The sequence below is a fragment of the Heptranchias perlo genome, chromosome 15, assembly GCF_035084215.1.
Source record: "Heptranchias perlo isolate sHepPer1 chromosome 15, sHepPer1.hap1, whole genome shotgun sequence".
Lineage (NCBI taxonomy): Eukaryota > Metazoa > Chordata > Chondrichthyes > Hexanchiformes > Hexanchidae > Heptranchias > Heptranchias perlo.
This window is the reverse complement of record NC_090339.1, coordinates 45,881,820-45,909,664: the sequence shown is the minus strand read 5'-3', so window position 1 is coordinate 45,909,664 and position 27,845 is coordinate 45,881,820. Positions and strand designations below refer to the sequence as shown.

The following is a 27,845-nucleotide window of genomic DNA, read 5'->3' as shown; positions in this document are numbered from 1 at the left end:
TTTTTCTTCAAGGTCCCCAAACATGGCATTGCCTCCCAGTTATGTCCCTCTTTCTCAAAACACACTTAATCTAGTCCAGCTTTTGTCGAGCTCAGTGTACTGAGACTGCCCTAGTCAAAGTCACAAATGACACCCTGATTGACTGCAATTGCAGTCCATTTATCCCTTTTTGACCTGTGCACCTCTCTACAGCATTTGACATTGTTGACCACGTTATCTTCCTCCATTACCTCTCCTTCACTGTCAAGCTCCTTAGAACTACTCTGGCTTGGTTCTACACCTACTTGTCCAAAGACAGCAATATTTTTTGCGTTCCTGCACTGTCAACTCTGGAGTGTCCCAAAGATCTATGCTTGGGCCCTATTCCTCCTCATCTACATGCTGCCCCTGGGTGATCTCATATAAGCTGATGGCACCAAGCTGTACCTCTCTACCTCATAACGACCTTTGTACCGTCAGGCTGCCTGTTGGAGACCTAGCCTAGGATGTCACCACTTCCTTCAACTGAACGTGAAAAAAACCAAAACCATTGTTTTTGGCCCCTGCTACGAACTATTCCCTTACTACTGACTGACTCAACCTCCCTGTTTCTGTGGCCACTCGTTCAGGCTGAATCAGACCATGCAAAACCTTGGGTTCCTGATTTAACCATGAACTTGACTTCAAACTCCATGTCATAACATTTACCAACACTGCATTTTTCTATCTCCTGTAATATTGCCCTCATCTGCCCTTATTACAGCCTTTCCATCGCTGAAACCTTTACCTCTAGATGTATTTTCTCTGATGTCCTCTTCACTGTCTTCCCATTTTCCACTCCTCATCAATTCCAACCGGTCCAAAACTCAGTTGTCCACATCTTGTCCCACACTTAAGTCCCACTCACCCGTCACTCCTATCCTTGCTTACCTACATTGGCTCCCAGTCCCCCAACATGTTAAATTTAAAATCCTCATGCTTGCCTTCAACCCTGTCATGACCTTGCTGCATTCTATCTTTGCAAACTCCTCCAGGCTCCCGTCCCCTCCTGCACCTTTCGGTCCTCTGACTCTGGCCTTTCACACATTTCCTTCCCACCTCCCTTCGCTCCATGCTGTGGCAAAGCCTCTAGTTGCCTCAGCTCGACTCTCAAAAGCTCCCTCGCTAAACCTATTGGCCTCGTCTCTCTCCACCATTTAAAAAAAAACTTCTCAAAACCCATCTTGTTACACCTTGGCTTGTCTGTTCCTTTTATCTTTTTTTTTCTTCCCCCTCCCTCTGCCCTTTAAAGCACCTTGGGATGCTTTCTCCATTAAAGGTGCTGTGCAAAGGGTTGTAACTATATTAGAATGATTTATTGAGTACTTCTTTCAGTTAATTTTTTTCAGTTTTAGAAAAATCTTTACACATTAATACAAGTTCAATTAAATGTGTTGCAAACCGGCTTGATGGTGTTGCAGGTGCATAACTTATTTAGCCAAAGAGGGAAAGAACTGCAGTAAGGAATTTTCTTTTAATTTTTGCTGGTGTATTGAACTGGCCTGCTACTGATCTGAAGCTGTCCCAGGATCAGAAGAAACCTTAATGGCTGAGCACGCAGCAGTACCAATCTCGTATTGCTTTTTTTTCCCAGGTTAATTTTTGAAGTTCACTCTCAAACCTTTGTTAGGTGGACAAAATCTAACCCCTCTGTTTTCTACCCCCGACTAATAAAAAAAAAATATTTAGATTGGGAGTTCTGATTTCTGCTGATTGAGTGTTGGCCAGTTATTCAACTGTGTGTGTGGGAAAAGGAAGTGTTGGTAGTCTTTCAACTGTGTGTGGGGGTAAATTCACCAACTGAACACCAAATTCTGCACATGAGCACTTTTCCAGTACAGATCATCAGCTAACATTCAGGGTCAGGAAGCCTTGTTGATTTTTTTTTTCTTATTCCCTTTCCTAATCCCAGAGCCGAGGCCAATTTTTGCATCTCTACTGCTACTCCTGGATGAGATCAGCCTATTCAATAAAAATGAAACCTGGGGCTTTCTGATTTCCATGATTCAGTTGTACACTAGCTTCATCAACTGAGCCATTTGGGGAGCCGTCCACACACGCACCTGACGTAAATGCTGCAAAAAAGGACCAAAATTGGTTCAAACGTGGGGTGTTTAAAAGTTATGATTTGCCCAAGTTGAAAGGGCAGTACCATGTTATTCCAAGGCGAACCATAGATGGGCCATTTTGATTAGCTATGAATCTTTCTGCTTATCTTCGTCTAAGAGGTAGCAAATTCATGTTATCATGCAGTAATTGTTTAGCTGGAATACAGAAGTAAGGTAGTTGCAATGCATGGTATGAAATTATTAATTAAATTAAAATCGTTGAAGTGACAGAAATGCTTGAGGTACTCTGCCTTCGTCTACAAGAAAATTACTGTAACATTTTTCAATTGTTTAATTCATTCATCAGCATCTGTCACACCCACAGTATAACCTATTTTGATAGGTTTTGGGAAAAACATGTGCATCCATTTATTTGAAAGTGGCATCATGATGTTGCAAGTAAGTAGTGTTGCACATGGATTCCTTGTCCCATGCTGTATGAAGTCCTAAGACCCATGTTAGATCATATATGACAATGACAACTAGTGTGAAGATGTGAAACTATGAATGGTCATTGCATGGATTTGACAGAAACTATCTAACTAGACTGCACACATAGTATGTGGTAGATGCTTTTCAGTTTGATACATTGATGCAAATCTACCAGGTAGGCAGATCTGTCTTTGCTCACACAGATGGAGGCACTTGCCATCCCAACCACCATGTTCTGTTGGCTTGTTTGTAGACTGCTCTGGTGATGCCCTAATAAAAAGAAAACCAAGTGTTCTGGAGCTGACCCATTGATTGTGGTGGTTGGCGTGGGGGGGTTTCTTAAGAGCCGATCTGTAGTGATCCAACCATTGACTGGGTTCACTTCATGCTTTGCCAATACTGTGTTTTCCTCTTGTGCCCATCCTAATTGTTAGTTCTGAGTGATGTTGAAGGCTTGGGAACCACTTACCTACCCTCCTATGTAAGGAAATTGCAAGAAGAATCTAGTTGGGAAAAAAGAAAAGATAGCTTTTAAAAGGAGCATTACCATTACAAAAAGTAGGTGTTTGGTTCCCTCTGTGCCAGTGGGTGTAATTGATTTGCTGCAATATTCTTGACGAATTTTAATTTTCTTCCTCCGTGTGCATTGTTTTCAGGTTGTGTGCTTCTTTATAAGCAGGACTTTACCAAAAACCTGGGCTTGTGCTGCATCACGTGTGCTTACTGTTCCCAAACCTGTCAGAGGGCAGTGACCAAAGAGCTGGATGGAAATACATGGGATTTCTGTGGGGAGGAATGCAAAAGCAAATACCTGCTGTGGTACTTCAAGGTCAGTAGGAAGTTGCATCTCATTAGTTTTCTGGCTCTTGCATTCCCCCTCACTTTTTTTTTCTCCTCCTCTTCCATCCCTGGGCAAAAGAACTTGAAGGTTTTACACCTGTAGACTAGAGTGTGTGATCAATATTTTAGTATGACTTGTATGGATTGTAGTGGGTGACTTTTTATTTTCCCCTTCCTAGCCTATGTGCCATGTCCAAATGTAGTACCCATACAGCTGCCATGGTTAAAATCAGCTAACTTACCTTAGACTGTAGGTTGAACGTGGCACCGTCATCTTGTGTGGCTCATACCACACCAGACATCGTTACTTGCTGAGTCTTCAGAGGAGCTAATAAGGTATGGAGTTTGAACAATGAATAGCTTACTTAGCACTTTGAATAAAAATAATTGTGATGCAGTGGGTTTGAAATTAAGATGCCTGCATTGTTCTAATCTTTCGTGATCTGCACATTTTTTGGTAAATCTGTCCAAGCATTCAAGTTACTGCAGCTCTGTTTCCTGAGTGATTCATAAAGTTAAGATAGCTATATGTACTTTTCACTGTAGAGCAGTGATGAGCAATTTTTGCATAGCTAATGAATGCAAGACTTTTTTCCCCTACAATTCTTGAGGATATAAATTTATTTTTGCACCATCTCATTTCTCCTGCCCACCCCAACCTCCTGGGCATACACTGATAAGGAGAACGAGCAATTCAAGATAAAAGTACTTGACTGGTAGAAAAGCAAATTTCAACAATATAAAAAGGAATACTTCCAAATAAATTGGAAGATCAGGTAGTAGACAATGGGGACATTCTCCAACAGGAGGTTATTGGGTACAATCTAGATGTAATCCCACAAGTAGTCAAGGGGGTGAGCAAGAGCTGAAATTCCTTGGATGAATAGAGAAATTAAAATGACAAATAGAAAACAAAATCAAGCAGGGTATAGAAAGTATAACTGGTAAACAAGATTGAAAGGCTGGCCAGTAACACATAGTAAAGGATTTTATTATCGCAAGTAAAAGAATAGTTAAAGAAAGGGCGGATGAGGAATGGTGCAGATACTTTGCCTTGATTTTTACAGAAGAATGTGATGGTAGGAATGAAAGGACACAAATGGAGGAGTTGGAGCAATTAGATTGGATAAATGGAGATAATGAAGTTGTACTTTTTAAAAAAAAAAAAGTTGATGGAACTCAAAAGTGCGAAAAGAAGTGGACCCTGCTGGCTTGCATCTTAGAATGCTGAGGGAAGTCTGAGAGGAAACAGCAGCTCTGACCAGTGTTTCAAACATCTTGGATATAGAAGTTGTGCAATAGGACTGGATATGTTCATAAAATTAAGATTCACAGTGTTAAAGAAAATGTGGTAGCACGGATAATACATTAAAAGACAGAAAAGAGAGAGTAGTTACTAATGTATTTTTGTATACAGCGGAGTCTCCCACAGATCAGTGTTCTTATAATATATGCATCTTAAATAATTTTTTGTATATAATTGAGATCTGGACTTGAGCACAGGGCCCACGATATCAGAAGTTGTAGACAACACAAAAATAGAGCGCTTGGTTAATTTGTTTAGGGAACTCCAGGAAGGTATAGTTAGATGTCTGATGAAATCTACTGCAGAGAATTGTGAGATAACGTATTTTGCAAGAAAGAATGAGGAAATATACATTAAATGGTAAAACTTTAAAAGGAGTACATGAGCAGAGAGACGCAAGAATACAGATATGCAAATCTTTATAAGTAGGAAGACAAGTTGATTTGAGCTTTTTTTAAAAAAAATCATGCAAGATCCTAGGTTTTGTAAGTGGGGGCATATAGTATAAATTTACACAAATCATTGGTTAAGCTGGAATTAGAATATTGTCCAGTTTTGGGTGCTCTACTTGAAGGATGCCAAATCCCTGGAGGGGATACAGAAACGATTCACTATGATGATGCCCAGGATAGGAGACTTCAGTGATGAGGAGAGATTAAAGAAATAGGAGATGTGATAAAGGTGCACAGAATTGAGGGGTTTTTATAAGGTAAGGAAGGAAAAACTATTTTGATTGGTGACATGATAACTTGGGTGGGGGGGGGGGGGTGCACACATTTAAGATCACAAAAAAAGCAATAAAGGCAAAGGTTAGGACTTTTTTTAAACACATGGTTAAGATGTGGATTACTTTTAAAAGAAAACAAGTGGATAAATAAGTGAAAAAGAAAACATTTAAAAGGTACGAGGTGAGGGCAGGGAAATAGAACTAAGTACATAACTCTTTCAGAGAACTGGCACATGAACGTAGGACCGCTTGGCTTCCTGTGCTGCAAAATTATTTGATTACATGGTTGAGCAGGTGAGTTCCTTTGAGGCCACTGCTAATGCCAGTGTTTCAGTGAAGATAGCTCTGGGAGCCTCTGCTTGACTGAAGAACTCAAAGGACAAACTTGTGAGTAGGTAATGGTCAACTTCGAAAGATGTTTATTGCACTATGTGGTGGACCATGATGTAGTGTATATATATTTCAAAACCCTTTAATGTTGTCAAGAAGAGGAAGAAAAATTTGAAAAACATACTAATTATGCCATAGCCAAAGAAAATCTGTTCTTTTGTCATGTTATATGCCGTGGCGGTTTTAAAAAATCTATCTTCCGCTGTTTCTCCACAGGCGTATTGTGAAACCTGGATTATGCAGCTAGCCTTAAACAGAGGCACGGATATTTTCTTACATCTGATATTGTTGTATTTAGGACATTGAATTTCACTATCTTGTCATTCAGACTTGGCAACAAATCTTACCTTTTTCCCCCTTCCTCACAGAGTAATGGATCTGTGGAACAGATTCCTGGCAAAAGCAGTTAATGGTGTCGATTAACTCCATCAAAAAAAAAGGCTGGATAAGTATCTGGCTAGGAATGCGATTTAAGATTATAGATAGGTACAGACAGATCATCAAATGCTCCATGGAACACGATGGTTCCTGTGCTGCTGGGACCATGGAAATGTCATCTGCGGAGAGCAACTGGCCAGGTTTGAGTGACTGTGGATAGATATTGTGGAGGCATGTTCAACCTTGTTGGGGGTGGGAGAAATTTTGCAGAACTTTCCCTCAGGTCATTAAATGAACGTGGTAGAGCCCATGATAGGGCAGGTTGTACACGGTCTGTGGAAGGAGCAGGCTTGATGGACTGAATGGCCTTTTACTCGTTCCATGCTTTGTGTTAACAGTTGTGACCTGCCTTGTGCAGGGAAGGTGACTGCTTCCTAATTGTTCACTGTGTCCTTCAGGTAGCCAGATGCCATGCCTGCAAACGTCAGGGCAAGCTTCTGGAAACGGTACACTGGCGCGGGGAAATTAAACACTTCTGCAACCAGCAGTGCCTCTTGCGCTTCTACAGTCAGCAAAACCAGCCCAATCTAGCGACGCAGAAGGGACCCGAAAGTCTGCTCAACAGTAAGTGGGGAGAGAAAGCCGCATGTTGTAGGCAGTGGACGTGATAAACTAGTAGAGCAAATTACACCGCAGTACCAAATGGTGCTTTGCTAACTACAGAATTAATAGATGTTGATCTGTTAGCCATTTCACAGCAACCATTGGGACATGACAACTTGACTATTCTTAGCTGATGTTTGCGAGTTCTAATCTTTGCTATATCAGCTGTTATCTGTGCATCTCTGTAAACTTGCAGTAATCGTGTCATTATAGGTAATCCTTCATTCACTTTGAGCATTGCTGCCCAGTGTTCTCACTATTGGGTACTGGTTGAAAGCAGACCCTAAATGGAATAAAATTATGTGATAAACTTGGCAATATATATTTTGAAGAAGAGGCAAATGCAGGAATGTTTACAGCCCATAATTCAACTTTCCTCTGAGATAAATACTCAAACTGCTGCAGCTTTGCTTTTGCTGTTATAATCTGAACCGCTCAGATTATTGCCTTTATAATTACACTCTCCCACATATTTGCTCACCATTGCAATTTCTTCTTATTCTGGGGAAGGGGTAGCATGATCATCACTTGCTCACAAGAAGTAATTTTAATTTTTTCCCCCCAGAAAATCCATGTTTGCTGTTTGCGCATCCACTTGTAAGAAATTACATTTTCTCTGTCCTTAACTTTTTTTTTTAAAAGATGGCCTTTTTCCGTTACTTAGTTGGGAAGTCTTTCATTTATTAATGGAGAGTAGAGAGAGGGGACTGACTAGAACTATCATTGCGACTGCTGAGAGGTGCTTGAGTGATTCAGTGATGACACTCCCCCATTTCTTCTGAGGAATATCGGACCTTTTCTTGGCCCATCCCACAACGATACAGCTTAGAATGACAGTGCAACAACTGACTCCAAAGCACAAATGCTGAGGCTACTGTCACCATGGCTTAAATTGTTGTCATCTTGCAATCCTTTTAAAAATCAACTTTGTTAGTATTCTGCACTTGGATGCTAACTTCTAACCTCAGTAATGTGAATCTCCTTGGCCCGCTGACCACAGTGTGAAAGAAAGAACTTGTATTTATACAGGACATGTCACGTCCTCAGGATGTCCGAAATCACTTCATAGCCAAGGAATTACTTTTTGAAATGTAGTTGTTATTTTGTAGATGAGCAACAACCAATTTGTCCATAGCAAGGTCCCACAAAGAGCAATGAGATAAATGACCAGTTAATCTGTTTTTGTCGGTGCCTGCTGGTGGATAAATGTTGGCCAGGACGTCTGGAGAATTCACCTGCTCTTCTTCAAATAGTGCCATGGGCTCTTATACATGTACCTGAACAGGCAGACAGGACCTCTGTTTAACGTTTCATCCAAAGCACAGCACCTCCAACAATGCTGCATTCCTTCACTGGAGTATTGGCCTTGATTATGTGCTGAAATCTTGAAGTGGGGTTTGAACTAATGATCTTTTCACTGAGGTGAGAATGCTACCACTGAGCCAAACTGTCACTTTCCGTGTGAAGTGTACTTAACGTAGTCTCTCAGTACACTTGTACGGTGAAATTGCAGTGAGATACTAACGTACAAGTGTGTTTATCTTAAATTCCCCTCTCTCTTAGCAGAGGCGTTAACCCATTTATTTTAAACAGGTTAATCCCTCCGCTAAAATAGTGGAGAGAAATATTTTGTGCATTTGCGTTGTTAGTTGTTATGCCACATCGTAATTTCAGGACCTTCGGTTTTAACGTTCACACTTTAGAAGTAGGACTCTAAAATCTTTTTATGATTGGAACTTACCATTAAGTGTGTTCACAATTGCTGATTCAGCTCCCTAATCATGACAGAAAAGTCATAGCATTAGTACAAGTAGAGAGCTTTTGAAAAGGCATGCAGTTTTAAAGTAAGTAGCTTCTTTTCTGGGGGACTTCCCGTGATCAGATCTCAATGTGAATATTTAAAACAAAAATTGGGCGATTTAGTTTAGTGACTTTTTAACACTTATAAATGATTTTCACATTTTTGTCCTGTCTTCCTTGCGTACTCTTTCTTTGCTGAAGATGATGGCTCATGCTGGAGTATGGTTCCACAGATGGCAACGACCCTCCATTAACACATGTGAGCATCGGCAAGATGTTCTGATTGTTGGTGGGGCAATAATAAACCCTTGCCTGGCTTCCACTGTCAGTCATCTCAGATGAGCATTTCCGGCAGACTTTCTAGATTGTGCTGCAACATATATGGAATGATGGCTGTTTTTCAGCCTTCTTTCCCCTTGTCCTAAAACTGGAAACCTATATCTGGTACCCGCATTTCTATCCTGGCTCAGATTGCGAAGAATAGAGACTTACGGCTGGTACCGTACCACATTGTATGTTTTCCGAGAAAATTCCTAAGGACTTTGCCTCTTATTGTTTGTCTCTGCAGTTGCGAGAATGACGAATAAATATTTTGTAATGCTGTGTGTCTAGAAATGAAGAAAAAATTGCAAATGCTGGAAATACAGTTGGTCTGTCAGTGTCTGTAAAGTGAAAAGATAAATTGATGTTTGAGCTGTGAACCCTCCATGAGAACATTTCTAACCAACGGTCCACAAAATGTTAACCTCTTTTCTGTTTACAAATGCTAATGGACGTGCTGTATAATTCAGCATTATCTGCTTTTATTGTATTCACATAATATACATAATTATGGATGGTTAGAGATGAGTGAGAAAGCTGCCATTTGCTCCAGGGGTTCAGATAGCCACTTTGTCTGAAATCACAATGCAAATGAGAGCTGCAACCCAACATTGAAAACAAATGAATGTTAATAACTGTTTAAAAAGTAGGTCTGAAATGACATTAAAATAAGACTGATTCTGATATCCGTCCTGCAGAACAATACAGTATGAATCCAGAAAACAGGATTATTTGGACTTTGTGCATGTTGCAGTGTTGTTAACTAGGATTTCAGTGAAGTGTCGTATGTGAAATTTTTGTATAATGCCCACTTGAGTTGTGAAAAATAACCAGTGCAATCTTAGAGTTTATCCTTCCAAAGTTGGGTGGTGTCTGGAGAGAACATTTTGAGCTGTAAAACTCTAGGGTGACATACTGATGGTTACAGGCATGACACTGGTGGTAGTCATGAGAACAATTTGAGATGATGCATTTGGAGTAACAAACAAGGAATGTACTGCACAACAGTGAAGTGTATTGGCTTAAGTGCAATTTTCTTTTTACTCTTCCTTCTCTCCTAGTGTGTTAATACCAAAATATTAAATAAATGTTGTGACAAATCTATGGTAGGTTCTCCAAATCCAGATACATTTATGGATTACGATCAATTGGTGAAGAGTGTGAAATAAAATACTTCGGCAATGGCAAAAAGATGATATCAGTTTTTGTTATAAAATTCAGTCTTTTTGCTCCTTTAAAGAAACTTAACGTGTTAATGCAGATGTGTTAGTTGGAGAAATACCAGTAAGTGTATAGATATTCGCCATTGTAATGTTTAAGATTATGTGGCAATTCAAAGGCATTCAGTTTCCCTATGGAGGGTTATGTCCAATGGACTGCTTGCTCCTAGGAAATGCTCTGTAATGATCTTGGACCCTAAATTTGTATAACTCTGCTGTATTTAGGGCCCAGTCGACAATTTGGTTGTAGCGAAGAGATATCTTGTAATCTGTGCTGCTTAGTTCATACTGGTACTAAAACGAACACGCTGTAAATGGCACTATTTACAGAATCTGTATTTGAGGACAGAAGCCAATTCTGCGTCCTATTCATTCACAATTAAAATCTTGAAAGGCTATGTTGCAGTCAAGACTGAGATGTGACTAAGTATCTCCATCTTGGGTTGACTGGACAACGAACGAATGACTATCATTAATGCCAGCATGACTAGTGGATATTTAGCATCTCCCTACTGCAAGTGACTTGAATATTATTTAAATGCATGAATGCTATTTTCCTGTAATGGGTAGTAAAATAAAACACATCACTTTAGTTTAAATTTCATGGCTTGCTCGTGGAAGCAAATTTTGTCAGTCGCATGACACACTGGTGTCAGGACACCCCCATGAACTCCATTTGTACATGTTGATATGAGCAATACAGGGTTGGAGTATGGATAAAGGATACTATTTATTTGGGTTTAGCTGACAATTGCCTAGAGCTTTACTTTCATGGTTTAGGATAGCATCTGAACCTCTTGAGGTATTCTTGCCTTGCAGCACACTCTAACCAATGTACTATTAATGAGCAAAATAAATATTGCAGTGGGGAACTGTATAGCAATGTAAGATCTTTATAGCATTTGTCTTGCACGGTCCATGACTGAAGTGCTGACGCTAGTTGGACAAAATGGGGGGAAAAGAATACACGTACCATTCTGCAAGTACTGGCACCCTGAGGAACAAAAAAAAATTGCAATACTATTTGGAGGAGAGGGCTAGGGTATAGCATGCAATGTTATGTTTCTATAACAAGACAAATATGGAGATATGAAAGGATGTTTCTCCTGCCCGCCATACCTTGCACATCTCCTGATTTATCAATGACGGATCATGTTTCATTCGTGCCAGCTGCTAATGGCCTGATGTTGCAGGCAAAGCTCTCGGCTGCTCTCCTTCATTGCCTTGCTTTGGAGCATTACGGTCAGGAGGTCTGCATATAATATTGGGAGTCGGGAACCAGCATAAGTGTTTGAGGATCATCCTTTGAGATGTGTACGGCATACAAGTGTTGTGTAAAGAGGATAGTTTGGAAAAACCTTTAAATTACGTTGATTGCCAGTGCAACAACAGTTAACAGCACTTTATATAGGGTCACTTTTTAAAAATAGGACAAATGAATACATTACTATCCACAGTGTTTTTTTGAGTGGGTTGTCCATCAATTTCTATGATATCAACTAGGCATACAAGAGCTTTTTCACTTACTTCTATGCCTCATCAATTGGAGCCAGTTTTTTTTCCAGTTTTTGGTGAATTGTCATCAGTAAAGCAAACCCCTACCATCCCACTGTTAGACACCCCCGGTCTAATTTTGGACTTGGCAAAAGGTTTACAGCCATACATCCAGGCCACTGACTCAGCGCAACAAGAGGTAACTGATACACTGACAAGTTTACAGATGCCTCCCTTTTATAACTGGGAGCAGTTCAGTAGAATTCATGTATCTTTAAAGTGTTCCTGCAGAATGACTTTGACACTGCAATGTATTGCCCCATCTCCAAAATGTCATCTCTTTAGAACAATGAACACCCACCCCATTGATTTTGATGACTTTTAGCTGTGCATAAGTTTGAAATGGATATATATTTTAGTTAAATGTGTTTTTATTGATTTTATGTTTTTCAGTCTGTGTAAGTGATAAAATTAAAATTCTTGTTGTGTTGATCAGGTGAAGAATGGTTTTTGCATGCAATGTCTGTACTGAGTAGGTATAGCAATACCTAGATCCAGTTTAAATCTCATTCCACTTTGCCCCAATTAAATCTCAGTTTACAGCTAACTGGGGTTGAATTATAGTTTTATGCAGTGGGCTCATGTTTGGTAGGTACTTGGTTGAACTGCACCAAACTCATTTTACTTAACTTGTTACAGGTGGCACAGAGACATGACCTTTTAGTCTCATTGGTTTAACCCAAATTCAAATTCAAATCCAAATCCCAGATGTCAGTATGTGCACCCACAGTCCTCTTGAGCCTGTTCATACAGCTACCAACATTTTGAAAATATTTTTGACCATTTCATTTAGTTATGCTAATAAAATGTATTGCACATATATAAATATATTTCTAAAATGAGAAATAATTAGTATATTTGTGTTTTGTCCCAGAAACTATGGTTGGTAGTACGCCGTGCACATGTTGCACGACTCGCGCAGACTAGTGCAAGTACAGAGATGTGCAGTAGTGACCTCAAATGACTTCCACATTATTATGTGGATGATTTTTGAAAAAAAATAACAACTTACTGAGGTTTTGTAAACATGCACACCCACAAATGTGCACACTCTCAAACGTGCACAGTCACAAACATCGGCTCAGTTTGTTTCAAACAATCTGTGTCTTTTGTTTGCAGATGAGGCGCAGGAGTCTAAGAATGCGACGTCTCCGACTCCCTCTCCGACTCCCTCTCCCACGAAATTTGAAGTAAGTAAAGTTTTTTTTTGTTTTGAATGATCTTCCACCTACCACAGGAGTGGATTGAAGTGTGTTTTTTTTATTACCATTTTAACTCCACATTCAGTGTGCTTCCTCCCATGCTAGCTGAACAGTTAAGAGATTGAACTCTGAATGTCTGAGGTAAGTGCATCCATGGTCCATTCCGAACTTAAAAATTGTTCCAGAATTAGAGAAAAGTTGCCATGGAAATTTGGATGCACTCTGTACACTCCCAGGCATATTGAGCATGTTATCAATGGTCAGGAAATCGCAATTTTATAATTTTAAATCACCTAAGTCTTAATCCTTCATTTTTGTTTTTGCTTTGTGTTACTCTGCAGAATGTGAACTTTTGTTTCTGGTTTTGTGTAACGGCTACATAAACATATTGGATACAAACAAATGTAAGAAAGCATTGAACAAGAAAAGGCTATTTGGCTTATCAAGCTCACTTCCTCCACAGACCGTGTACAATCTGTCCTGTGATGGATTCCATGCCACCAATGTAATCATAAGAGGGAAAGTTCTGCAAAATATCGTATGGTCTCCAATGATAGTTGAACAAAACTCCACAGTTTCTACCTTGTATTTGTATTACTCGTTCAAAAGTAGTCAGCTGCCCTCCACAGTCCCAGCACGGCAAGAACCACTCTGTTCCATGGAGCATTTGATTTATCTTTGTGCTTATCCTACCTTCAAACCAATTATTAACCATTTATTTTATATAACTTTTATTTATTAAGGAGTTAATCAGCAAAGCATTGGTAAAAAGCAGTGTGAATGCTGAATATCTGAAATAAAAACATAAAAATGCTGGAAACGTACAGCAGGCCATTCAACATCTGAAAGAGAAAAATAGGTAAAGTTTCAGATTTGACTCTTAATCAGAACTGTGTATTTAAGCATATTTTGTTTGTATTTCAGTTTGTAAAGCATTAACTGCTTTTATTGGGAGTCTCTTGCACATATGCACTACCCTGGGAAGGGGAAGATTACAATGAACTGAAAATATTAGTCTTAGTGTACTACTTAGTTTTATTTATATCCAGAAATATTATTTTGAATGGAAGGTAATTCTGTGAGTAAATACAAATATTCACAGGTACTTAACCACAGAGTTCCTTCCTCGCCTGGAGTTGTTTGAGATTTACATTTTGAGTCCTTTTTTAAATTATATTCCTTGATAGAACTCTAAACATTTGTTTTGATGGCCTCTTGTGGAGGCGAAGAGCTGGAGTGATATCAGATGGGGGAGGGGGTTTCTAGTCCTCTTCTGTCTGCTGTGTCGAATGGGGTCATTGTTTACTGGTCTTGTGGAAAGGATTGCAGCTGAATTTTGATAGAGTTTGGGGTCCTTTCCATTAAAGAGATTAAATCAGAAAAGGGCGAAGCCCAGGCACCTCTTAGCACATTTCACCCATACAACTGTAGGGTGGTTATAGATAAAATAGGTGCATTCCCCAATAATGCAATTGGGCTACTTTCTACAGACCATGATCGACTGTAAAATAATCATTGATGTTCAGCCCAGTAAAGAGGAGCAGTACTTTGTGTGGGGGGTGGGCTGGACAGCAAACGAGATATAGCAGGTTGCTTATTGCAGAGATTTGAAATGGATTGTTATGTTCAAAGAAGCATAAAATCTAATTTTGTGTTAAAAGTTTGGAAGAATTCTAGAGTGGGATTCAGAATGTTGAGTGTTGGTTTCAGTCATTGTCTTGTGGTTTTGTTCATATAACTTCCAGTGACATTCCATATATTCTTTGGAGACTGGCAAATTTTGTCTTTATCAATGTATTTTTTTCCCTGTTTTCCCCCATTTTGTCCCTACTAACCCATTCTGGGGTTCAGTTTTGTGATTGCGAGCAGCTCTCTGTTACCTCACCCAGTGACCGTTCTTCACATACGAGCTTGGGCAGTGGATGTGAGGGGGACAGCACAGCTCAACCTGATTCCATTGTCTATTCCGATAACCCCACAGGTACATTTGAGCAAGTATCACTATATAATAATTCGGAACAGAACCGTGGCTGTGATTTGTGTGGGGTCAGGGAGACCTCTTGTTGTGCCCCCGTCACCACCCTGGTTGACTCAGCACAGACCAGGAATTTAACCCAGAAACTTCCTTCTCTGTATGATGCAGTATCACGCGTGATATGTTAATCCTCTTGGGGTAAAATAGTTTGTTCAAAATTCTTTCTTCCAGTAATGAGCTAACTGTCCTGTATATTTCTAATTTTAAAATGTTCCTTATTAGGCATCTGTACAGACTCGGTCATCAAAACAACCACCACCTCCGCCACCGCCACCACCTTCGCCGCCATCTCCACCTCCTGTGACACTGAAGAATAAGGCTGTACTGTGTAAACCCCTGACTCAGAATAAGGGCATCTCTTGTAAACCTGAAATGAAGTCCAAAGGATGTCAAACAGGTAAAGGATTGAGACGAAGAGAAAATCCATTAATGCTAGAAATATGCAGCCGATTGTTTTTTCGAAAGAGAAAGATGAATTAAACTTTTGGGTGTGACCCTGCGTTGATTCTGAAAAATTAATCCCTCTTTATTTTTAAGATGCTCATCAAACCACTGCAGCTCCTGCTTTTATTTGTTGAATTTATTTAAAGGGCTGCAGAGAAACTGAAAGCCTTTAATCAACACTTTAATTGCTCATAATGTGAGCACTGAAATGGCCATAACCAAAGTCACACATGACACCCACCATGACTGAGGTACATTATCCCTCTTTGATCTCTCTGCAGCCTTCTACATGGTTCACCACACCCTCCTCCTCCTCCTCCAGTGCCTCCCTGCCACAATCCAGCTCAGTAGGACTGTCCTTGCTTGGTTCCTCTGTAACCTATCCAATTGCAGCTAGAACAGCTCCAGGAATGGCTTCTCTTCCTGCCCCTGTACTGTCACTTCTGGCATCCCCCAGGGATATCTCCTGAGCCACCTCCTCTTCTTCATCCAAATGCTGCCCCCTTGGCAACGTCATCTGAAGACGTGGGGTCAGCTTGCACATGTACAAAGACCTCTCTACCATCGGTTTTGAACCTTCCACTGCCTCTCTGTTGGTCGACTGCTTGTCCAACATCTGGTCTTGGAAGATCTGCAATTTTCTCCAACTAAACATTAGGAAGACCAAAGCTATCATCTTTGACCTCTGCCACAAACTCTATACCCTTGCTACCGATTCCATGCCCTTCCCCAGTCATTGTTTCAGGCTGAACCAGACTGTTTGCAACCTCTGCATTCTATTCAACCCTAAGCTGAGCTTTCGACCCCAAAATCCTCATCATTAAAAAGGGTGCCTACTTCTACCCCTTTTAACATCCCACCGCCTGCTGCTGAAATTATCATGCGTATCTTTGTCACCTCCAGACTCAAGTCTCCAATGCTCTCCTGTCTAGCCCCCCATCCTCGATCCTCCATAAACGTATCCAAAACTCTGCTGCCCATATCCTATCCTGAACCAAGTCCTGCTAACCCATCCCCCTGTCCTTGCTATATTCGTAACTGCTTTAATTTACAATTCTGATCCTCATGTTTAAATCTCTTAGCCTTGTCCCTTCTGATCTCTGTAACATCCTGCATTGGTGGGCCTTGGTTTGTCATGTGATTTGTCCGTTTTTTAAAACAAAAATGGCATCACTCTGAATATTGGGGAAATGGGTTTATAATGATTTGGGGGAGGGGCGAGGATTGTATTGTATGTGGCGCTTAAAGTTTTGTTTGTCTAACTACTTGTGGATTGCTTCAATTAGAAAATAGCTTGTGATTTCAGGTTTTAAAAAGCAGTTAAAACATTTCCCAGTAATTCTAAGAAATCAGTGGTTTTATAAATCAGCAATAAAATTGCAACACTTGAACCCTTTTTAAATCTGTTTAATTTTCTGTTTCAGAGGAGGAATGGAAGCCACAGCTGATTGTGGTACCCATCCCTGTGCCAGTCTTCATACCAGTGCCTTTGCATATGTATTGTCAAAACACACCAGTGCCTTTATCTATGCCAATCCCGGTAAGTTTCATAGCTTTTGTAGCTCATACTTCGCAAGAATCTTTGAGTCAAATGTGGCAATTTACTTGGAGAGACTCGACAATAAGTGTTAATAGGATGGGAGTGGGGGAGAAGGGCAGCGAATAGTCAGGGTTCTTGCTCATGATCCCTATCCAGGGATCTTTGCTGGCAAGTGTACACATATGGACGTTGGGTGAGATCAGGATCAGGCTTGCTTGTGATACCTCCTATGGTGGATTGCTTGTTGCTCCAAAATCATCTCTGGTTCTGTTGTGTACATTTATTTAATTTTTTAGTGGTAGATGATGGCACTTCCTAGGTCATATTGTATGATTGAAATCTTCATATTTTGAAAATTATTTTTTTTTTAAATCAATACTCAAAAGGTTAAGCACTGCAGTAAAACTCATTAGTAGATGATTTCTGGATGAAGGTGAGAGGATATGCCATTTAGGTTTGGTTTAGGAGAAGTGGTTCGAGCAGTTGCTTTATGTGGGTTTTGATAAGAGGGGGAGGATTGTGGACTTAGTTTCTGGCTGGGTTCTCAAGGAGGATTGGGGTGGTTTGAGGTCTAGTTGGGATTTAGATGAATCCTAACTAGATTCATCTAAATGAGGGACATAGCATGCAGCTGGATTTTTGAGGGGGACATGCCACCTAGCTGGACTTTGGAGAAAAGTAGGATATGACATCTAACTATTTTGGAAGAGGAGGATTGGGAGACATGAGGTATAGCTGCAGTTTGTAGAAAGAGGAGAATTATAAGGTTGGCAGATGTGGGAATCTGGGTGAGTTTTCAGATTTGGGGGAGGGCTTTTGTAGCTTTCAAGAGTAAATAAAGGTAAAACAAATATTTCCAAATTACTAGCATATACAGAAATGTTTGTGTTTAGTTAGTGAGACTTGAAATGAAATTTTTTACCTTTGTAACAAGCTGTCATGTGGTTTGTAAAATAGGTCCCTATTCCGATGTTCCTTCCTACCACTTTAGACAGTGCTGATAAGATAGTAGAGACGATAGAGGAACTGAAGGTCAAAATCCCTTCAAACCCATTTGAAGCTGATATACTCGCCATGGCGGAGATGATAGCAGAGGCAGAGGAAATGGAGAAAGCGTCATCAGATCTTTGTGGCAAGTTTCATATTTATTTTGTTCATTTTTTTTCTTCACCATTGTTCTCATGAGGAATGGATCTTTTATGAAGACATATTCAAAATATTAACCTGAATACACTGACCTTACTGTGGAATATTTTCTCATATAATGTGACTTCTGATATAATGTACACCTGCTCTGTAACCTGGTCTTCATAATTTTTCTTATGGTTTTAAAAGACCGTATTCCAAAGCTTGTCCTTGTGTAGGTATCCTGTTTATCAGATTTAGAAGTCTCCTGCTGCTCGTCAAACCTCTGCACTGGTCTGTGACTCTTAATGGTTTAATAGACTTTTATGTGCAGCATGATGGCTATTCATCATAGCTCTAATTGAGAAAAGAATTGGTAAGGCAAAGCAGCAGGGAAGGATAATTACATAGCAAATGATATCCAGTTTTGTTTTCTATTCACTTTTCTTTTCGGCTTTGCATTTGGGATTGACATCTGATGATAAGTCACTGCTTCTCTTTAAATCGTTACATGAGATCTTTAGCTTCCACCTCAGTTAAATATCTCATCGTAAATATAGTACTTCCAGCAATGCAGTAGTTCCTTAATACAGCACTGAATTGTCTGAATTATGTACTCCTGAAGTGCAGCTTGAACCCAAACCTGCTGACTCTGGGATGAATGTGCTAACAACTGAGCCGAGCTGACACTTAATACATCAGTTTTCCTTTTTGAGTAAATATATATTTACTATCCAAGTGTGTTGATCAGTATTTTGATTATCTTTTTTCTATTCTTCCCCCCCCCCCCCCCCCCCTCCCCATGGCATTTTAAAGTTAGTTACCTTTTTAATATGTAATAACACCCAGTTATTTCGTCCTTGTCTGAAACAGATCTTGCTAGCAATCAGAGTGCTGATGGCCTCCTGGAAGACTGTGACTTATTTGGACCTGCCAGAGATGATGTATTGGCCATGGCAGTTAAAATGGCTAATGTCTTGGATGAACCGGGACAGGATTTGGAAGCGGACTTCCCCAAAAGTAAGCATTAGTGACTGTTGGTGTATTCCCGCTGCTTTGAAGCTATACTAAACAATGACATTGAGAAATGCAGTATGTTGCAAACTGCTTTAACTTTTTAAAATTGCAAACCTTGAAACTATGTATTTTTTCCAAAGCAAGTATAAAATGCAAATTTGAAAATATTGCTACTCTGACATTGAAAGTCAGTCCTACACACATGATGCTTAATCCCTGACTCTAGTTAGATGTGTAGCTGAATGATACTGGTAACTTTAAAAATGCAACCAGCCTTCAAAAAAAAACAAGCATCATGGAATAAATGAATAGCAGCTTGCATTTATATAATGTCGAAAAATGCCCCAAGGTGCCTTATAGAGGTGTAATCCGATACAAACAGACGCTGAGCCAAAGGAGAATATAGTAGAAGGAGTGACCCAAAGCTTGGCCAAAGAGAGGCAGAGAAGTTTACGGAGGGAATTCCAGAGTGTAGGGCCTGGTCGGCTAAAGACCCGCATGTGTTTGACCCCTCCCTCCCTGGGTGAGATCAGTTACCGCTGTGGGGCAAGTTGTCATGAGCCTTCTGTGCAATTTTGTAGCATAATATATTAGCACTTCAGTGCATCATCTCAATGGACTTTTGTTTATAAATAAAACTAAAGTAACTGGAGCTTGGTGGCACAGTAGATTCGACTGTCCTACATTTCTGAGCAATTGGCTGTTGAGCAGAGTTGGAGTCCTGGGAGCATATCTGCAGCCTACTCCCTTTTTATGTACTATAAAATATTATTTGACAGGGACTGGAAATTACTTGCTAGTCTAAATACAGTAGTAATGTATAGCATTTATTCATCATTGTAGGTAATGGGAGCAGAAAAGTTGGCCTATGATCTGAGCAGGATTTGTCTTCCATAAAAGTGTTACGGGTAGTCTTCAAATCAAAAAGAATGGTTCTGCTGACTTCTCCTGATGCTTATGATTCAGGTTGTTAATCTTAAGGTAGTCTTGACCCTGAACAAGAAGGGGGCAAGGTTAAGCATGCCCCCCCCTCACTTCCAATGCTTTTACAAGGTCAACAGTTGTGCACTAAACCATATTTATATTGCTTGGAGGAGAGATTGCAGACCAGTGAAAAATGTATTTGGCACAGTAGAAGCCATTTAAGTAGGGTGTGAATAAGTTGGAACATCCATTTTATAGGGATTCTTGAGATGTGAGCAACACTGGCAAGGCCACATTTGTTACCCACCCCTAATTTCCCTGAGAAGGTGGTGGGCTGCCTGCTGCTGTAGTCTTTGTGCTAGTGATGCTCCCCCAATTGGAATTCCAGGAGTTTGACCCAGTGACAATGAAGGAATGGCCATATATATCCAAGTCAGAATGATGAGGTTTGGAGGGAAACTTGGAGGTGATGGTGTTTGCTGATCTCTACTGGCTTCTGGTTCGGCAACGCCTCGATTTTAAAATTCTCATCGTTGTTTTCAAATCCCTCCATCGCCCCTCCCTATCTCTGTAACCTCCTCCAGCCCTACAACCCTCCGAGATCTCTGTGCTCCTCCAATTCTTGCCTTTTGCGCATCCCCGATTTTAATCGATCCACCAATGGTGATCGTGCCTTGAGCTGGCTACACCCTAAACCCCTCTGTGTCTCTACCTCCCTCTCCTTCTTTAAGACGCTCTTTAAAACCTACCTCTTTGACCAAGCTTTAGGTCCAACTTTAACCTGCTATCTCCTTATGTGGCTCGGTGTCAAATTTTGTTTGCTAACGCCTTGGAATGTTTTATTACGTTAAAGGGGCTATATAAATGCAAGTTGTTGTTCCTGTGGTCTTCCTGCTCTTGCTCTTTTTCTGGTCGTGGAGCTGAGATGTGCTGTCAAAGTAACCCATGGTGAGTTGCTGCGATGCATCCAACAGATAATACATACTGTAGCCTCACTGCGTCAGTGGTGGAGGAGGTGGATATTGATACCATTGGCAGGGGTGCAGATCAAGCATGTTGGTGGTGTTGATCTTGTGTACTGTTGCAGCTGCACCCATCCTGGTGAGGGTGGCTGAGTGTTCCATCACACTCTTGATTTGATCCTTATGGATGGTGGAGAGGCTAGGATGCATCAGGAGATGAGCCACTTATTTGTAGAGTGACTTGCTCTTGTAGCCACATTGTTGATATAGCCGATCCAGTTGAGCTGCCCTTATTGAACCCCTAAGCATAGATATACTGGTTCAATGAAGTGGCTAAATCCAATTTAGACAGAAAATTGCTGTTGAGCCTCGGCAGCTAATATTTGCTTGCCTCCCTAACTGCAAACTTCCCAGCATAGCATTTAATCTTTCAGTTGACTGAAATCCCATTGGGCTGGGTATATCGCTGAGTTGTAGGCATACAAATTCAACAATCTTGGCTATTCTACTAGCATGCAAACAGCTCATTGTGAAAATTAGTTTCCACGGAGATGACCTGATTAAATGGCTCTTAGTATATTGCAGTAATTCTTTCCATCAGGAGGCCAATGAACCCATAAAAGCAGATAATTTTATTTTTTGTAATTTTGCTGTAAAAACTAAATATTCTGTTTCTATTTCTTGAAATTTAAATTGAATTTTATATATATTTTTTAAAATTGTGTTTAATTTCTTTTATTTTCCAGCTCCGTTGGAACTTAATTCGGGTGTTGACTTCTTGTTTGACTGTGGGCTTGTGACAACAGATGAAGAACAGCCAGAATCTGATATCCCACGAGCTGTTAGAAGGGTACAGTTTTTTTTTCCCCAGAGTTTGTATGTTCAACAGAGCCATGTGATTGCCACAACAGTCAGTGGGTTCAAGTTGCAGCATTTTGGTCAATTTAAAAAAAAATAGTTAAGCTTTAACTAGGCAATCTTGCCATCAGTATCAAATGAGTTTTTAAAAAATGCCCCATTTCCACCAGTGCTCAGTTGGTAATTGCACTGCTAACACAGAACTGAGCAGCAGAAACTGGGAAGTTTTGATCCCTGGTCTATGGTGAATTAGCTGATCTTAGTTGGGCTGGTGGTGAGGCTACAATTGTTTGTGTTCTGGGCCAGGGAGGGAGAAAATGGGCAAATGTTGCTGCTCTTGATTTCGATGTGTTGGCCCCTACTGGAAAGTGGTTGTGTGTAAAAGTAGTGAGAACAAAATCAAACTTGACCTTGACTTCCTTCACCATTGAATAGGTCAATGACACACTCTACTTTGCTTCACACAAGAAAGGCCACTTAGGTGAGATACTGAAGGGGGCAGAAACTTGTGAAACTGTACCCCAGTGTGAGTGATTGCTTTTGTGTGGACGGGATATATGTTAAATTGGAACCACTTATTTGTTAGAGAGTTTTGAGTCTCTGAATTGAATGGGACAATTCAAAGACAGTCAAAGAAGTTTTCAGGGACAGGTGGCAAAATCTCTTTACTTTGCCATAAAGAAAGACTTGATTTGGTGTTTGTTGATTTTTTGTTTTGTTTTTCCCCTTATAGGGTCAGAAGCGGCTAATGCTTTCTGAAAGCTGTTCACGTGATTCTCTTGCTAGCCAACAGTGCTGTACTGGATTAAATTATTCATATGGAGTGAATGCCTGGAAGTCCTGGGTCCAGGCTAAATATGCCAGTGGCGATACCAGTAAAAGTGAAGAGCTCAGGTTTGGACGTAAGTGTGTGCTTTTGTTTTATTTCCTTTTGATGGGGATGCTGTGTACCTTTTTTTATTTTTTTCCCCCCCTTCATCTCTAGTAGTCAGTTTGGGCAAGACCACTGGCTAAAACCCTCCACCTACAACTCTGCCAGTACTGTACTGGAGAGTTAGCCATTAAGGTGCAAGAAAGCAGCCCTGGGCCAACAGGGTTTTCTTTCCTTGATTCTGGATTCATGCCCACATCCCTTTAGGTGCATGGTTGAATCACAGGCCTGTGTATTCCATGGTATGGACCATTGAAGTATTGGTGCATTGTGCCGTCTCTAGCTCCTCTGCATATTTTAATATTGTCCACTCTTTCTGCCTCCAAAAATAATCTTGGTACTCATTTAAAATGATGAACTCAGTGGGTGGACGTGTAGTACTGGCATAGCACAAACATTTCAAAAATAGCTATACACACTGAAAATTGCTGTAGTGGGTTTAGACATTGGCATTTTGAATCCTGCCCAGACTGATGAGATGAAAATGTCCTCTATCTCTGCACTGTAAGAGTCTTATATGAAATGGTTATGGGTAATTTTGACCCATTCCCAAGTGAATGTGGGCCACAGTGCAAAACTGGCCCATATGTGAAGGTAGTTGGCATTGAATTGGAAATCTCACTTAGATTGCCACAGCATAGCTTGTGTGGGAAATGGAAAAATGTCATGGGTACAGTAGGGAATACAAAAGCAAAATACTGCAGATGCTGGAAATCTGAAATAAGAACAGAGAATGCTGGAAAACGCTGAGAAGGTGAGGCCGCATCCGTGGGGAGAAAAACAGTTAATGTTTCAGGTCCATGGCTTTTTGTCAGAAAAGTTGACTGTTTCTCTCTCCACAGATGCTGCCTGATGTGCTGAGCATTTTCTGTTCTTATTGCAGTGGGGAATAATTGGCGAGGATTGGGGTGTCCACCTTAACACTTGACGTGGGAGTGATTGCTGCGGCTAGGTGCCAAGAATGAGTGGACCAACATCCATTGCCTTGACAAGTTTTTAAAAAAAAAAAAAATTCAACAAAAAATTTGAAGACTTTTTATCAATTACTTTGTTTGAAAAAGTTCAGTTAACCTGGGGTGAGCGTTTAAAAAATCAACCAGCCATAACTGATTGCTGGAAAGAATGTATACAACGATCAGGCTCAGCTTTGTGGCTGTGATGTCTTACACAGTTGAACGGCTTGTTGATACTCTGTGCCTAGGTTCATATATAACACCTTGATTTTAAACTTCTCATCTTTGTTTTCAATTCCTTCCATGGTGTCGCCTCTCCCTATCTCTGTAATCTCCTACAACCCTCTGAGATCTCTGCACTCCTGTAATTCTGGCTTCTTGCGCATCTCCGGTTTTCATCGCTCCACCATTGGCGGCCGTGCCTTCAGCTGCCTACACCCTAAGCTCTGGAATTCCCTCCCTGAACCTCTCCGCCTCTCTACCACTCTTTCCTCCTTTAAGACGCTCCTTAAAACCTATCTCTTTGACAAAGCCTATGGCCAGCTGACCTAATATTTCCTTAAGTGGCTCGGTGTCAAATTTTGTTTGAAACACATCTGTGAAACACCTTGGGATGTTTTACTACATTAAAGGCACTATATAAATGCAAGTTGGTGTTGTATATTAAGACTGGTCACTTGAGGTAGCAGCAGGCTACCTGTGGCAGCCTTGGTCCCTGCCCTGAGGAGAGGAGAAAATTGGAAAGAACAACACAGCTACAAAACATTTACGCTGCTGCAATATTTTTGAAGAATAGAAGTTTATTGATTTGTAATCACAATTTTTATTTTCAGGTACTTGTTATATCTTGAGTGAAATACTTCTCACAACCTTACTTTTCAGTGCATTTTGCAGTGGGGAGGGTAAAAACATGGGTGAAGTATTTGTGAAATGCTTTCCCTGGCCACAGTTTTAAAAAAAAAAATGTTCTCCAAATGTAGGTGATGATGGCAAGGCTGCATTATTGTCCATCCCTAGTTTCACTGAGAAGGTCATGGTGAGCCCCAGCATTCCTTATAAGGATGATGATGCTCCCACAATGGTGTTGAGTAGAGATTTCCAGGATATTGACCCAATGATAATAGAGCAATGGTGATGTATGTCCAAGACAGGATACTGTCCCACAACATTGCTGCTCTTTATCCTCAGTGGTAGAGATCGTAAGAGAGGGAGATATTGTCGAAATAAACTTGAGTTGTTGCAGTGCATCCTCTTGAGCTCCTTAATTGTTGTGGCTGCAGCAATCTAAGCAAGTGATGAATGTTCCATCAAGAGTGCAAGGATAAACCCGGCAACTACAGGCCAGTCAGTTTAACCTCGGTGGTGGGGAAGCTTTTAGAAACGATAATTTGGGACAAAATTAATAGTCACTTGGACAAGTGTGAATTAATGAAGGAAAGCCAGCACAGATTTGTTAAAGGCAAATCGTGTTTAACTAACTTGATAGTGTTTTGATGCAGTAACAGAGGGGGTTGATGAGGGCAACGTGGTTGATGTTGTGTATATGGACTTTTAAAAGGTGTTTGATAAAGTGCCACATAATAAACTTGTCAGCAAAATTGAAGCCCAGGGAGTAAAAGGCAGCATGGATATGAAATTGGCGAAGTGACAGGAAACAGAGTAGTGGTGAGCGTTTGTTTTTCGGACTCTAGGGAGGTGTACAATGGTGTTCCCCAGGGGTCGGTACTAAGACCACTGCTTTTTTATATATATATTAATGACTTTGATCTGGGTATACAGGGCACAATTTCAAAATTTGCAGATGACACAAAACTTGGAAGTGTACTAAATAGAGAGGAAGATAGTAATAGATTTCAAGAGGACACATGGCAGATGAAATTTAATGCAGAGAAGTACGAAGTGATACATTTTGGCAGGAAGAATGAGGAGAGGCAATATAAACTAAATAGTACAATTCTAAAGAGAGTGCAGAAATGGAGAGACCTGGGGGTATTTGCAAAAATCTTTGAAGATGGCAGGACGGGTTGAGAAAGCGGTTCAAGCATACGGGATCCTAGGCTTTATAAATAGATGCATAGCGTACAAAAGCAAGGAAGTTATGTTGAACCTTTGTAAAGCACTGAATCGGCCACAACTGGAGTATTATAAGAACATAAGAAATAGGAGCAGGAGTAGGCCATACGGCCCCTTGAGCCTGCTCCACCGTTCAATAAGATCATGGCTCATCTTCGACCTCAACTCCACTTTCCCGCCCGATCCCCATATCCCTTCCTCTAGAATCCAAAAATCTATCTATCTCAGCCTTGAATATACTCAATGACTCAGCATCCACAGCCCTCTGAGGTAGAGAATTCCAAAGATTCACAAACCTCTGAATGAAGAAATTCCTCTTCATCTCAGTCTTAAATGTGATGTGGAGATGCCGGTGATGGACTGGGGTTGACAATTGTAAACAATTTTACAACACCAAGTTATAGTCCAGCAATTTTATTTTAAATTCACAAGCTTTCGGAGGCTTCCTCCTTCCTCAGGTGAACGAAATGAAATCCTCAATGAAATCGCATTTATAATTCACAGAACAATACTTGGTGATTACAGACAGTTTTTTCAACTGCCCGTTGCCAAGGCAATCAGTGTGCAGACAGACAGGTGTTACCTGCAAGGTCTCAGAATATACAAATCACCAAAAAAAAACAACAAACAAAAAAAAAGAGTAGAGAGGTAGAAACAGAGAAAAGACAGCAACTGACCTGTTATATTAAAAACAGATAACATTTGTTTGCTGGTGGGGTAACGTGTAGCGTGACATGAACCCAAGATCCCGGTTGAGGCCGTCCTCATGGGTGCGGAACTTGGCTATCAATTTCTGCTCGACGATTTTGCGTTGTCGTGTGTCTCGAAGGCCGCCTTGGAGTATGCTTACCCAAAGGTCGGTGGCTGAATGTCCATGACTGCTGAAGTGTTCCCCGACTGGGAGGGAACCCTCCTGTTTGGCGATTGTTGCGCGGTGTCCGTTCATCCGTTGTCGCAGCGTCTGCATGGTCTCGCCAATGTACCATGCTCTGGGGCATCCTTTCCTGCAACGTATGAGGTAGACAACGTTGGCCGAGTCACAGGAGTATGAACCGTGCACCTGGTGGGTGGTGTCCTCTTGTGTGATGGTGGTATCTGTGTCGATGATCTGGCATGTCTTGCAGAGGTTACCGTGGCAGGGTTGTGTGGTGTCGTGGACGCTGTTCTCTTGAAAGCTAGGTAATTTGCTGCGAACGATGGTCTGTTTGAGGTTGGGTGGCTGTTTAAAGGCGAGTAGTGGAGGTGTGGGGATGGCCATAGCGAGGTGTTCGTCGTCATTGATGACATGTTGAAGGCTGCGGAGAACATGGCGTAGTTTCTCCGCTCCGGGGAAGTACTGGACGACAAAGGATACTCTGTTGGTTGCGTCCCATGTTAGTCTCCTGAGGAGGTCTATGCGATTTTTTGCTGTGGCCCGTCGGAACTGTCGATCGATGAGTCGAGCGTCATGTCCCGTTCTTACTAGGGCGTCTTTCAGCGTCTGTAGGTGTCCATCGCGTTCCTCCTCGTCTGAGCAGACCCTGTATATTCGCAGGGCCTGTCCATAGGGGATGGCCTCTTTGACGTGGTTAGGGTGGAAGCTGGAAAAGTGGAGCATCGTGAGGTTGTCCGTGGGCTTGCGGTAGAGTGAGGTGCTGAGGTGCCCGTCTTTGATGGAGATTCGTGTGTCCAAGAAAGAAACTGATTCTGAGGAGTAGTTCATGGTGAGCTTGATGGTGGGATGGAACTTGTTGATGTTATCGTGTAGTCTCTTTAGTGATTCCTTGCCGTGGGTCCATAGAAAGAAAATGTTGTCGATGTATCTGGTGTATAGTGTTGGTTGGAGGTCTTGTGCAGTGAAGAAGTCCTGCTCGAACTTGTGCATGAAAATGTTGGCGTATTGGGGTGCGAATTTGGTCCCCATGGCTGTTCCGTGTGTTTGGGTAAAGAACTGGTTATCGAAGGTGAAGACATTGTGATCCAGGATGAAGCGGATGAGTTGTAGGATGGCGTCCGGAGATTGGCTGTTGTTGGTGTTGAGTATT

General features: G+C 41.0%; 1 protein-coding gene across 2 annotated transcripts in view; it reads left to right on the top strand.

Annotated features, from left to right (window-relative positions):
- LOC137333055 (zinc finger MYM-type protein 3-like) overlaps positions 1-27,845 on the top strand; it is a 91,161-nt gene that overhangs the window by 50,225 nt on the left and 13,091 nt on the right. For both annotated transcript variants that reach the window (XM_067997149.1, XM_067997150.1), the window contains exons 12-20: positions 3,215-3,387; positions 6,658-6,823; positions 12,877-12,947; positions 15,217-15,391; positions 16,863-16,978; positions 17,936-18,110; positions 18,977-19,123; positions 21,753-21,856; positions 22,598-22,766. In XM_067997149.1, the coding sequence (XP_067853250.1) occupies positions 3,215-3,387; positions 6,658-6,823; positions 12,877-12,947; positions 15,217-15,391; positions 16,863-16,978; positions 17,936-18,110; positions 18,977-19,123; positions 21,753-21,856; positions 22,598-22,766 (1,296 nt within the window). The remainder of the gene's footprint in view (positions 1-3,214; positions 3,388-6,657; positions 6,824-12,876; positions 12,948-15,216; positions 15,392-16,862; positions 16,979-17,935; positions 18,111-18,976; positions 19,124-21,752; positions 21,857-22,597; positions 22,767-27,845) is intronic.